Source organism: Gekko japonicus, unplaced genomic scaffold (genome assembly GCF_001447785.1).
Source record: "Gekko japonicus isolate JY-2015 unplaced genomic scaffold, Gekko_japonicus_V1.1 scaffold78, whole genome shotgun sequence".
NCBI classification, from domain to species: domain Eukaryota; kingdom Metazoa; phylum Chordata; class Lepidosauria; order Squamata; family Gekkonidae; genus Gekko; species Gekko japonicus.
This window is the reverse complement of record NW_015165236.1, coordinates 209746-222484: the sequence shown is the minus strand read 5'-3', so window position 1 is coordinate 222484 and position 12739 is coordinate 209746. Positions and strand designations below refer to the sequence as shown.

Here is a 12739-nt window from a genome sequence, read left to right as displayed (position 1 = left end):
CTTGCAAGCCCTGCAGAACTGCGCCAGGTCCCTCAGGGCCCGAACCTGCTCTGGGAGCTCATTCCACCAGACAGGAGTCTATTTTGAACCTGTGGGGGGCTTTTCAAAATCTGAAACAGGCCGGGTCAGTTGGGGCCCCTGGTGTGTGTCTGTGTGTGTGTGTGGGGTGTCATGATGCCTGGGCCAGTTTCCTGTGACACCGCCGTTGGGTCACAGTGGCCAAGGCTGCAGCTGTGAGGGAGGAAACCCCCCAAAGCGACACCTCCCTCACTCTTCTGGGGCTGTCAAAACTGGCCTGCGACGACGACTCCAGAGACGGGGGACGGGACTGCGGGGTGGGATGGAGTTCCTCGGGACCACGCAGACGGCCAGCTACTGCGGCCCCAAGAAAAGCTGCTTCCTCCCGGAGGTGGCCCCGATGAGTATCAGCCAGGACAGCTACCGCTCCTATTACCTCCCTGGCTACCGCTACCTGAGCTCCTGGAGACCCAGCCTGTTCTACAAGGTGTCTTCCTTCCGCCCCAATGACGATGGGCAAGGGGGCGGGCGCCTCAGTGCCCCGCTGCGCCCCCCCACCATCTTGCCCTCCACGCGGAGCTCCCTGTACGCCCGCTACAGCCCCCTCGACTGGTTCAACGCCAACCGGGCCCAGTTCCAAGGGTCGGAGGCGTACCGTCACTGGGCCGGCCGGCTGAACGCCGACTCGGGGCGCCTGATCCAGGACAAGGAGCAGCTGACCCGGCAGACGCAGGAGGGCTCGCGGAAGAACCTGGGCCAGAGGTTGTCCGACATCGACTTCTGGCGCTCCGAGCTGTCCTACGAGCTGGAGCGGCTGTTGACCGAGACCCGCGCTCTGGACACGGCCAAGAGGCGCCTGGAGTGCGCGGCGGACGAAGCTCAGGGCCCCCTGCAGGTGGGTGCATTGCGGTCCTCGGGATGCCAGCCTGGGGTCGGCAGGCTCCAGGTGTGGCCTGGAGATCTCCCGCTTTTACAACTGATCTTCAGCTGACAGGGATCCGTTCACCCTGGGGGAAATGGCTGCTTTGGAAGGGTCGACTCTATGTCGAGGCCCCTCCCCTCCCCAAGCCCCGCCCTCTCTTGGCTCCACCCCCAAAGTCTCCAGGTATTTTCCCCAACCCAGACCTGGCAACCCTATGCCAACCTCCAGGCAGGGCCTGGAGACCTCCCAGTATGACAGTTGCTCTCCAGACGACACAGATCAGTTCGCCTGGAGAAAACGGTGGCTTTGGCGGGTAGACTCTCTAGGGAGGGTTACCAGATTTGGGGCTGGAAATTCCTGGATATTTGGGGGGTGGAGCCTGAGGAAGGTGGGGTTTGGGAAGGGGAGGGACTTCAGTGCCTTCCATCAGTCTGCCTAATCCCCTTTCAGGTGAGTGGCCATCAGTGTTCCCTCTAAGCTGAGTTAGTGCGAGCTAGCTCACAGTTTTTTAGCCTCCGGCTCACACATTTTTGTCTTAGCTCAGGAAGGAGGGCTCCAGAGCAAACTAATTTATGCAGTAGCCGAATCACTCGCTCACACCTTTAATGTCAAGTGGCTCACAAAGTAGAATTTTTGCTCACAAGACTCCACAGCTTAGAGGGAGCATTAGTGGCCATCACTACATCCTATGACCCTGAGTCCCAGAAGTCTACTGGGACTCACAAGTAAGTCTCCATGGGGTGTTGTAGGCAGAAGTATTTCCTTCATCTCCTGTCCTAAACCTTCCACCCAATGACTTCACTATGTGGGGTGGAATGCCATAGAGTCCAGCATCCAAAGCCGCCCTTTCCCTCCAGGTTAACTGATCGCTATTACCTGGAGGTCTATAAACAAATAGCCAGAACGACAAATCACACTGGACTCGCAATGTTCCCTCTAAGCTGTGGGGTCTTGTGAGCAAAGATTCTACTTTGTGAGCCGCTGGCATTAAAGCTATGAGCGAGTGATTTGGCTCCTGCATAAATGAGTTTGCTCTGGAGCCCTCCTTCCTGAGCTGAGACAAAAACCTGTGAGCCGGAGGCTAAAAAACTGTGAGCTATCTCACACTCACTCAGCTTAGAGGGAACATTGCTGATTGGAGACGACTGTCTTCTTGCACAGTTCTACTTACAACCATAAATGACACACACGACAAATGGTTTTGCCACCAGGCATCAATGACATCTGCACCGGTTGACTAGTGACCAGGTAGTCCTTGAAAGGACAAGTCTCTCTTCAGAATGATGCGGTCAGCAGCTCACGATGCAGAGAAGAGTTTCATATAGAAAACACGCAGTAGACGGCTCAAGACTAGCTGTAGCGCAAACCAAAGGAGCAGCGACGGCACGCCGAGGTTGCTTTGCCATTTCTTAGGGCTTCACCAGGCCGCTTTTCTTTAGTGATGGTGCTCAACCCAGTTCTTGCAAAATTCAAAATGACACGAAGTCTACAAGTATGTTCCAAATAGCTAGGTTATTTTTTTCCACAACTATATTTGCTGGTATTTCCATTTCTGTGTGGTTGTTGGCTACCTGGAGGTCAGCCACAAAATTGAGATACACGGATAAACTGAATGCAAAAATAAAAGGAATAAATCCTCCTCATAAACCTTCCAAAGTGCTCAAAGCACTAAATATAGGACTCACAAATGATATACACGATCAGCTTGCAAACAGTTGCAAAACAAACTTGCAAAACAGTTGCGATACAGATCTTGGAATTCACATACGCTTAAGCATTAAACCATTGGTGTACAGAGTGGACTTTTGAATTTCATAGAATCATAGAATGTTAGAGTTGGAAGGGACCTTGCAGGTCATCTAGTCCAACCCCCTGCACTCTGCAGGAGCACAGCCGAAAGAGAGCCCTACAACACACCCGAAAGAGGGCTGTCCAGCCTCCGCTTGAGAACGTCCAGCGAAGGAACCTCCACCACCTCCTGAGGCAGACTGTTCCACTGCTCAACCACTCTTACCGTTAGGAAGTTTCTCCTGATATTTAGCCGGTAACGACTCCCTTGTAATTCCCACCCATTAGATCGAGTCTTGCAATCCGGAGCAAGAGAGAATAGATCCGCTCCATCTTCTACATGACAGCCCTTCAGATGCTTGAAGACTGCAATCCTGTCCCCTCTAAGCCTTCTCTTTCCCAGGCTAAACAGACCCAACTCTTTCAGCCTTTCCTCGTAAGACTTTTGGATTCCAACCCTCTCCCCATCCTGGTTGCCCTCTTCTGGACACGCTCGAGCTAGTCAACATCCTTCTGACCATAGCAGAACAGAGCGGAACTACCACCTCCCGTGATCTGGACGCAATGCTTGTGTTAATGCATCCTAAGATTGCATTAGCTTTCTTCACAGCCACATCGCACTTCAGGTTCACGTTTAGCTTGTGATCAACCAGGACACCTCGATCCCTTTCACATGTGCTGCTGTCAAGCCAAGTCCCTCCCCATTTGGAACTGGCAATTGAATCCTTTGTTCTGTGACTCACGAACTTTGACCTTTCCCTGTTGCACAGTTTATTCCTATGGATTCCAAGATTCATACTGCAACTGTTTTGTATAACAAATTTAGAGTCCAGCAGCATCTTGAAGACCAACAGAGGTTTATTCAAGGTATGAGCTTTTGTGTGCAGGCTCACTTTTTCAAATACTTTTTTTCGTGTGCCTGCACACGAAAGACCAAACCCTGAATAAACCTTTGTTGGTCTTCAAGGTGTCCCCACCGGACTCCAAATTGGTTCTACCGCTTCAGACCAACACGGCTGCCCCACCTGGAATTGCTTTGTATGTTTGTTATCTGCTGATTGTGTATATACTTTGTGAGTATTATATTTAGTGCTTTGAATGCTTTTGGAGGTTTATGAGGAGGATTTCTTACTCTCTTTTTGCATTCGCTACCTGGAGGTCGGCACCCTCAACTCTACGGCTTCCGACCCGGCTGAGGGCCCCCCGTACCCCAAACCCTGCCCTCCCCAGGTTCCAACCTCAAACGACGGGATGAATGTTTCGAGTCATCTGCACAGAGTTGCCAACGCCAGGTTGGGAAATTTCTGGAGATTTTGTGGGTAGGGTTTGGGGAGGGTGGGGTTCGGGGAGGGTCGGGGCCTCAGCGGGGATGCAAATGTCATCGAGTACATCCAATGAAGTCGCCTTCTCCTCCAGGGGAACTGGTCTTTCTCATCTGGAGGTCTGTCACTTGTGATTCCAGGAGATCTCCAGGGCCTAAAAGGAGGTTGGCAACCCTGTCTGGGAACCCATGAGGGTCTGAAAGGGCTGAAACGGAGCTCCTGAGCCCGCAAACGATGCTCCTTATGGACACCCTTGGAAAGAGCCATTCCAGATGTGTTTGGTTCGGCATGAAGATGGTTTGGATGGGGATGTAAATGGGATTTAGAGCCAGCCTAAATTTCCCACCAGCAGAACACGACTTTCCCACCTCCCCACTAATCTCCGCAAGAAGAAGAGGAGGAGGAGGAGGAGGAGGAGGAGATTGGATTTGTACCCCGCCCTTCACTCGGAGTCTCAGAGCGGCTTACAAACTCTTTTCCCTTCCTCTCCCCACAACAGATGCCCTGTGAGATGGGTGGGGCTGAGAGAGCTCTTTCGAGGACTGCCCTTGAGAGAACAGCTCTGAGATAACTCGTGACTGACCCAAGGTCACACAAGCAGCACCAGCAGCTGCATGTGGAGGAGTGTGGAATCAAACCCGGTTCTCCCACATTAGAGTCCGCCGCTCCTAACCACTACAACAAACTGGCTCTCACAAAATACTGCTCCTGGGTGGGGAGGGGGGAAAAAACCCAGGAGACCCTGGAGAATATGCTTGCCAACCTCCAGGCAGGGTCTCAATTGATCTCTAGGCGACAGAGGTCAGTCCCCTTGGAGAAAATAGCCCCTTCAAAGGGCAGCTTCTGGGTCAACACTATCCCATGGAGCTCCCTCCCCTGTCCAAACTCCACCCTCTCCAGGCCACGCCCCCCAAATCTTCAGGAATTTCCCAAGCCACAGTTGGCAATTGTACTGAGGAATGATATGAGAATTCGACTCTGCAGCAGGGATTGGTGGAAATGGCCCCTTTAGTCGGGATCCAACCCAATGTCAGCTTCCAGAGAGCTAGCATGGTGTCGTGGTTGACAGCAGCCTCATATCTGGGAGAACCGGGTTTGATTCCCCACACCTCCGCTTGCAGCCGCTGGTGTGACCTTGGGTCAGTCACAAGTTCTTCCAGAGCTATTCTCTCAGGAGCCGTTTCTCTCAGAGCTCTCCCAGGATGTCTGTTGTGGGGAGGGGAAGGGAAAGGAGATTGGAAGCCGCTCTGAGACTCCAAGGGAAGGACGGGGTATAAAAATCTTCTTCCTCCTGTAAGCCCATACCTGAACAGTCCAACCGAGCCCAATCTCATCAAATCTCGAAAGCTAAGTGTGGGCGGCTCTGGTTAGGACGTGGATGGGTAGCCACAGAAGAAGTCCCAGGATTGCGATGCAGTGCCAGGCCATGGCAGACCACCTCTGAGCATTTCTTGCCTCGAAAAACTGTTACTTGCTGTTACTTAGCAAACTGTTACTTGCTGTTACTTAGCAAAGAGTCAGAGAGTGATTTCAGCAAAAGATCAGCTTTATTCAGCCACTCGTAACTCAACTCCAAACAGATCAACATGAATAGCCAGAACAGCTTTTGCATTGAAGCTGTTCTGCTTTTAAACTCTCCCGGCTAATGTAGCCACGCCTACTATACAAATACCAACCTATGAGGTTGCAGGGATAAAGTCCAATCACAATAGTTCCCGCTCTTGGAACTGGCTGTTGGTGATTGGTCGGCTCTTCCTGGGCTACCAGTTACAATTGAAGGATTAGGATCCTAGCCCAGGATGAAAGCTTCACATGGGGTGATTCAATGAGTGAGTTCACATACATACATTGTCAGACTGAATACACCACAAAAACCCTACGAGGTTGCCAAAAGTCGGTTGCGACTCGATGCCGTTTTTAAAAAAAGAAGCTATAAAGTGTGTTCATTCCCATGCTTCAGAGCATAGAAAGTCCTCATGCAAAGGCAGATGCATCGTCCTCTCTCCGCGACCACTTTTGCTGCGTTGCATGTCTAAATCTGGCCACGAGGTGGAGCATGAAGCTTTCCTCTTCCTTTTAGCCAGCCACCGTGGATGTTGCCGTTCCTCCAGCTCTCACGTAGCTTTAGAGGCAGGAGGGGAAGGTTTGTTCTTATTCCTCTGTGTTTACAACCCGTGGGCCCTTCTGGCCATCAGATGGGGGAGAATGCCCAAGCCAGCTGGGTGGCCTTGGGCCAGTCACAAGTTCTCTCAGAGCTGTTCTCTCGAGCAGTTCTCGAAAGAACTCTCTCAGCCCCACCTGCCTCACAGGGTGTCTGTCGTGGGGAGGGGAAGGGAAGGAGATTGTAAACTGCTCTGAGACTCCTTTGCGTAGTGAAGGGCAGGGTATAAATCCAATCTCTTCTTCTGAAAGGGAAACCTCTTGCAGCCACTTGAGTGTCCAAACAGGAATGCAAGTAGTAAGCCTGTTGCTAAAAATGGTGGTGGTGATGGCAATCACATTTTGACAGGGCAGGGCAAAACCCCCCCCCTAAATTGGCACTGGCATGTTTTCCTTTGGGATGCAATATTCAGGCAAGATAATTTGTTTAAATACAGAATCGACTGGTCACGGGTGGGAGACTTCCATTTACACAAGAAGGGCTTTGCTGGATCCAGACGTAGGTTCATTGAGTTTGGGATCTAGAGGCAGTTTTGTGCAGTGGTTAGAACGCCAGCTTCCGTAACAACAATGATGCCCACATTCTCTCTTGGTTTCTCCGGCAGGCTGCCACTTGGAAATGTGACATTTAAAATACAAGCAAACGCACAATGTTTAAAACATTTCAGTGCTGCCTCTTCAGCGACCCAACACAGGTGGCTCCCAGAAATTAAACAAGAGAAAATAATAAAATAGTCTTTATTCCATGGAGGGGCGGGGGAATTTGCCATGTTGGTCTGAAACAGCAGAACGAAGTCTGGGTATAACCAGATTGAAACTTGGTTGGTCTTCAAGGTGCCACTAGACTCAAAACCACGTTCCTTATTTCATTGTTCTCTTAATTGTGCGATCCAGTTTTATCGTATCATTTATGGTACAGAAAAAGAGGTGCAGGAGCCCATTAGCATAACTCATTTGCATAACTCATTTGCATAGGCCACGCCAGCCATGCCCTGACATGTATCAGGCCCAGGGGTCATTTCGTAGAAAAAGAGGTGCAGGAGCTCATTAGCATAACCCATTCGCGTAACTTATTTGCATATGCCACACCCCCTGACATCACCGGAAGTGTGTCAGAAGGCAACACCTACCACTCAGGCTCCATTGGACTGTTTTGGATTGCTAGCTATTGGGGGGGGGACGCGCAGATCTGCTCTCACAGAGGAGGGAGAGCTTGTATCTGAAGGCAGGTGGGGGGGGGCTGTAACTTACCTGGCTGATGCTTGCTCCTCATGGCCCAACTGAGGGCTGGTGGGAGCAGGGGGGGTGGAGCTTGTTGCATGTGCCCATCCCCTAGGCTCCTTTCTGCCGGAGCTCCGCTCCTGTGCGCTCCCGCAGGAAATGACCCCGGGGTACAGACCAGATTGGGCTTTATTGTTCTGTGATTGTGTAACCCACCTTGAGTGCCAACAAGACACGTGGATGACCCGTGATGTAAAGAAAACAAATTAAAAACCCAAAGGTATAAATATGTAAAATATAAAATACTTTGGCCACCCAAAGAGAAGGGAGCCCTTGTTGGAGAAGACCCTGATACTGGGAAAGACTGAAGGTCAAAGAAGAAGGGGACGGCCAAGGATTAGATGGTCAGACAGTGTTATCGATGCAATGAACATGAAATTACGCAAACTCCGGAGGACGGTGGAAGACAGGAGGGCCTGGCGTGATGTGGCCCATGGGGTCGCGAAGAGTCAGACTCAACTGTGCGACTGAACAACAACAACATACAACCTTTTCCAGTGTGCAGTGTGTGATTATTTCTTTTTGGGATCCTTATTTTGGCCCTGTGAGTGGCAGTCTAAAAACGCAAATCCGCTTTGCTGTAATAAACAGTCCCAGTATATATGGACAATGGTGGTTTGTTGTTTTCTGGATGCCAAAAGAACGCCGCCATCGCCTATTACCTGTATTTGTTAGCACTTTGTAATCATGATTGGTTTTAACTGTTTTATCTGTTTTAAAGTATTTTGTGTTTTACTGTATTTGTATACATGCCTGTAAGCCGCCCTTTTATTCTAAGGTGTACCATATTTTGAAATACAATAGGGCATATTTTCCAACTGACTACTTCAAACAAGTGAACACTATGACAAATCTCATTTTAAATATCCCTACGATTTAAACTGTGATAACTGCTACGAACTCGGAATATTCCTAACCTTCCCACCCCAAATGAGGACATTTTCAGCAGTTTTTTAAAAAGAGCCCAAAAGAGGACAGACACCAGAAAAGAGGACATGTTGCCTTAATTAATATTGCCTTAATTAAGAAAATTAATTAAGAGAAAGAAAGATTCAGGTGGGTTGCCGTGTTGATCTGAAGCAACAGGACAGATTTAGAATCCAGCGGCAACTTTAAGAGCAACAAAGTTTAATTCTGGGTATAAGCTTTTGTGTGCATGCCCATTTCTTCAGATACGTGTATGCACACACACGAAAGCTTATACCCAGAATTAAACTTTGTTGGTCTTAAAGGAGCCGCTGGACTCAAACTTTATTCTAAGGAACAGAAAGGTTGTTTTTTGCCTTTCTTTTTTAAAAAAAGATTCTTCTCACGAACCTGGATTTCTGCCAATAGACGGAAAGTTCTCGGAAGCCGATAGCAGCCAGAGGCTCTCCCAAGTCATGGTTCAACCTCTACAGCATTGACATCTCAATCCTAAATAGATTTACACCCTTTTAAATCCACTCTTCAACGGATTTAGGAGTAAAATCCGTTTAAGACTGCACCATTACTCACTAGTTTGCTGCAACAAACACCCCCTTTGCTTGTTCCTCCAGTTATCTTAGAGTAGGGCTGATTTTCACAGGTGTCTTCAGAACGGTTTTCTACCACTGTTGGGAGGTCAGACTGGATGAACAGACAATGGGTTGCATTCTCTCAAAGTCCCCAAGGGACTCACAAGATTTTCGGGGCATGAGATTTCAAGAGTCAAAGCTCTCTTTGTCAGATAACTTAGAGCGCTGACTCTCAAAAGCTTGGTACCCCGAAAATCTTGTGGGTCCCTACTGTGCTCCTGGACTCGAATCGAGCTCTTGTATATTGCAAACCAGTGCGGCGGCCACCCCTCCTGAAACAATCTAAAACAGGGGTGTCGAACTCATTTGTCATGAGGGCCGGATCTGACAAATGAGACTTCGTTGGGCCACGTGTGTCACAAAATGTAATGCCAGGTAGCGGAGACGTAAATTTTATAAAGGACACAAACACAAAGGGTGTTTTTTTAAACTTAAACTAAAAATGTACTTAAAACACTTGTGCAATATTTTGTTTATTTGACAGTGTATGATAACTGACACCTCTTGCTCTGAATTATTGCATCAAAATGTCTGTGCAATTTTGAGTATGCCGTTCAGCTGTGTGTATCTGTAAGCTGCAAACCTACCATGACGCAGCAGCAGCAGAACTGGAAGAAGAAGCAGAAGACAGCCAGTTCCACTGTGGGCCTGATGGAAGCCCTCCGGGGGCCTGATCCCGCCCCCGGGCCACATGTTTGACACCCCTGATCTAAAAGAACTCAAGAATCATTCACAGTGTTGATTTTCTCACTTGCTTACAGGTGGCTTTGGAGTGCTTATACTTCCGAGAGAAGCGGATGGGGATCGACCTGGTTCACGACGACGTGGAAAAGAATCTGATCCAGGTACAAAGTTTTCCTGGCCTCGTGAACAAAACACTTATCCACAAACAGCATTCTGGAGCCGCATTGTTTGTTTGACCAGAAGTATTTTTCTCTCTCCTTGCATTAATGTCATGCGTGTGTTTATTTCCACCACTGACTTCTTTGTGCATGCACTTATTTGAGTTTTGCGCTAGAATCCCAGAGTTGGGACATACAGGCCATCTTGTCCACCCCCTGCTCAATGCAGGAACAGCCTAAAGTATTTCTCGTGTTTACATTTTAGTGTTCTTTCATTAAATGCCTCGAATGATAGGAAAGTAAGGTAAAGGCAAAAGGTAAAGGTTTCCCTGGCTCAAAAGCCAGTTGACTCCGACTCTAGGGGGCGGTGCTCATCTCCGTTTCCAAGCCAAAGAGCCAGCGCTGTCCGAAGACATTTCCGTGGTCATGTGGCCAGCATGACTAAAGACCAAGGCGCACGGGACGCTGTTACCTTCCCCCCATAGCAGAACCTATTTATCTACTTGCAATTTCTTGCTTTCGAACTGCTAGGTTGGCAGCAGCTGGGGCCAGAGACGGGAGCTCACTCCATCACGCGGCACTCAAACTGCCAAACTACAGACCTTCTGGTCTGCAGCTCAGCGTCTTAACCACTGAGCCACCGTGGTCCCTATAGGAAAGTAAGATGCAAATAGTTAAATGAAGGAAAGGAAAGAAAAAATAGTCGAGGGCGTCATTTCTTGGAGTACATTCAGATAGGCGTATGTACCCGAATCTTGCACTGGGTTTCTGGACCCCGCTTGCAGGGGATTTGATATAAATTAAATCAAGTCAATAAATAAAATAAAGGTGTTGCAGATTATTGCCGGTTCTTGTGTCCACTTTTCGTTTTGTGTGGACAGTGTCATGGTGCTTCTGCTTTGGTAGAATTGCTGATGAGCGACTGTTTTCTGTTGCAGGAAGTTGATTTGATCAAATCGTGCCAAGAGAAAATGAGAAGACTCGCAGAAAGAATTGAACAACAGCTAAAGTAAGCTTTTGAAAATGTAATCCAGTTTTTAAATAGCGGGTGGTAAGTCCTGCCTCGTTACTACTGATTTTGTAGTTACAAATGTAACCCTGGGGGCCTCCTCATGGAACGTTTGATCCTCCAGTGAATAGCAGCCAATTAAGAAGGCAGTTTTTAAGACCAGGTTGCCATTTAATACCTTTCCCCTTATACCTCTGCAACAAGAAGGGTTAACCTACTTAAAAAGAAAAAAGAAAGCTGGGAATTCAAGCCAAAGGATTGCCTACCTTCTTGTAGCCAGTTTGGTGTAGTGGTTAAGTGTGCGGACTCTAATCTGGGAGAACCGGGTTTGATTCCCCACTCCTCCACTTGCACCTGATGATGTGACCTTGGGTCAGTCACAAGCTTTGGCACAGCTGTCCTTGAAAAAGAGAAGTTTGTGTCAGAGTTCTCTCAGCCCCACCCACCTCACAGGGTGTTCCTGTTGTGGGGAGGGGAAGGGAAAGGAGTTTGTAAGCCGCTCTGAGACTCCGAGTGAAGGGCGGGGTATAAATCCAATCTCTTCTTCTTCTTGTAAAGGTAAAGGTTTTCCTTGCTCGAAAGTTAGTCAAATCTGACTCTAGGGGATGGTGCTCATCTCTGTTTCCAAGCTGAAGAGCTAGTGCTGTCCAAAGACTTCTCCGTGGTCGTGTGGCTGGCATGACTAAACACCAAGACACATGGAACAAAGTGGTACCTGTTTATCCACTTGCAATTACTTGCTTTCGAACTGCTAGGTTGGCAGGAGCTGGGGCCAGAGACGGGAGCTCACTCCGTCACGCGGCCCTCGGGTCTCGAACTGCCGAACTACCGACCTTTCGGTCTGCAGCTCAGCATCTTAACCTCCAAGCCACTGCTAGCCAGGGCTAAAACACAAAACGCTAAACCTTTTTGTGTGATGGACGTCTTTGCTCCTTTTTTTTTTTTGTGTAGAATTAACCGAGACGCCCAGCATGCCCTTGAGAGGGACCTAGGAGACAAAAACTCTGCCCATTTCATCGACGAGAAGTGCTATAACTTGCGGAACACATCCGACAGCATTAACTACTACCATGGAGTGGAGAAAATCGATGGGACGTGAGTAAGATTCCCAGCTCCGGTTTGGGAGATACCTGGAGATTTTGGGGGTGGAGGCCGAGGAGGGGAGGGTGGGGTTTGTGGAGTGGGAGGGACTTCCGTGGGGTACGAGGCCACAGAGTCCGCCTTCCGAAGCAGCCATTTTCTCCAGGGGGACTAGAGATCAGTTGTGATCCCATGAGCTTCCAGCTACTACTACTACTCCTCCCCATTTCCACTCCCTCGAATGGAAACTGAGACGCCACATCACAGGCCCTTGGGCTGATATTCCATGCACAGACTGCAAAAAATAAAATGCTAAGCTGACGACCGCGCTCAGGGCTCTCTCTTGGTGTCGGGGGTTGCCAGTTCTGGGGTGGGAGATTCCGGGAGATTTGGGGGCGGAGCTGGGGGAGGGTGGGGCTTAAGAGGGCAGGGAGGTAATGCCCTAGACTCCGCCCCCCAAAGCAGCCATGTTCTTCAGGGAAACTGATCTCTGCAGTCTGGAGATTCCGTTATAATACTGGGAGAACTCCATCCCTTATCTGGAAGGTTTTACCAGCATTAGACTGGTTTTGTCGAAGGCTTTCACGGCCGGAGTACATTAGTTGCTGTAGATTTTCCGGGATGTTTGGCCGTGGTCTTGGCATTGTAGAACCTGACATTTCGCCAGTCGCTGTGACTGGCATCCTCAGAGGTATAAGACAGAAAGATGGAATACTCTCTGTGTCAAGGTGAGAAGAAAATGGTAGGCAGTCAATTTATAT

The 12739-nt window shown here is 49.2% G+C and overlaps 1 protein-coding gene across 1 annotated transcript in view; it reads left to right on the top strand.

Moving 5' to 3' along the window:
• The first annotated feature begins 340 nt into the window (after positions 1-340).
• The window catches only part of TEKT5 (tektin 5), a 28276-nt gene continuing 15877 nt past the window's right edge, over positions 341-12739 (top strand). The window contains exons 1-4 of the mRNA XM_015409940.1: positions 341-913; positions 9809-9892; positions 10828-10898; positions 11850-11993. Coding sequence (XP_015265426.1) covers positions 341-913; positions 9809-9892; positions 10828-10898; positions 11850-11993 — 872 coding nt within the window. The remainder of the gene's footprint in view (positions 914-9808; positions 9893-10827; positions 10899-11849; positions 11994-12739) is intronic.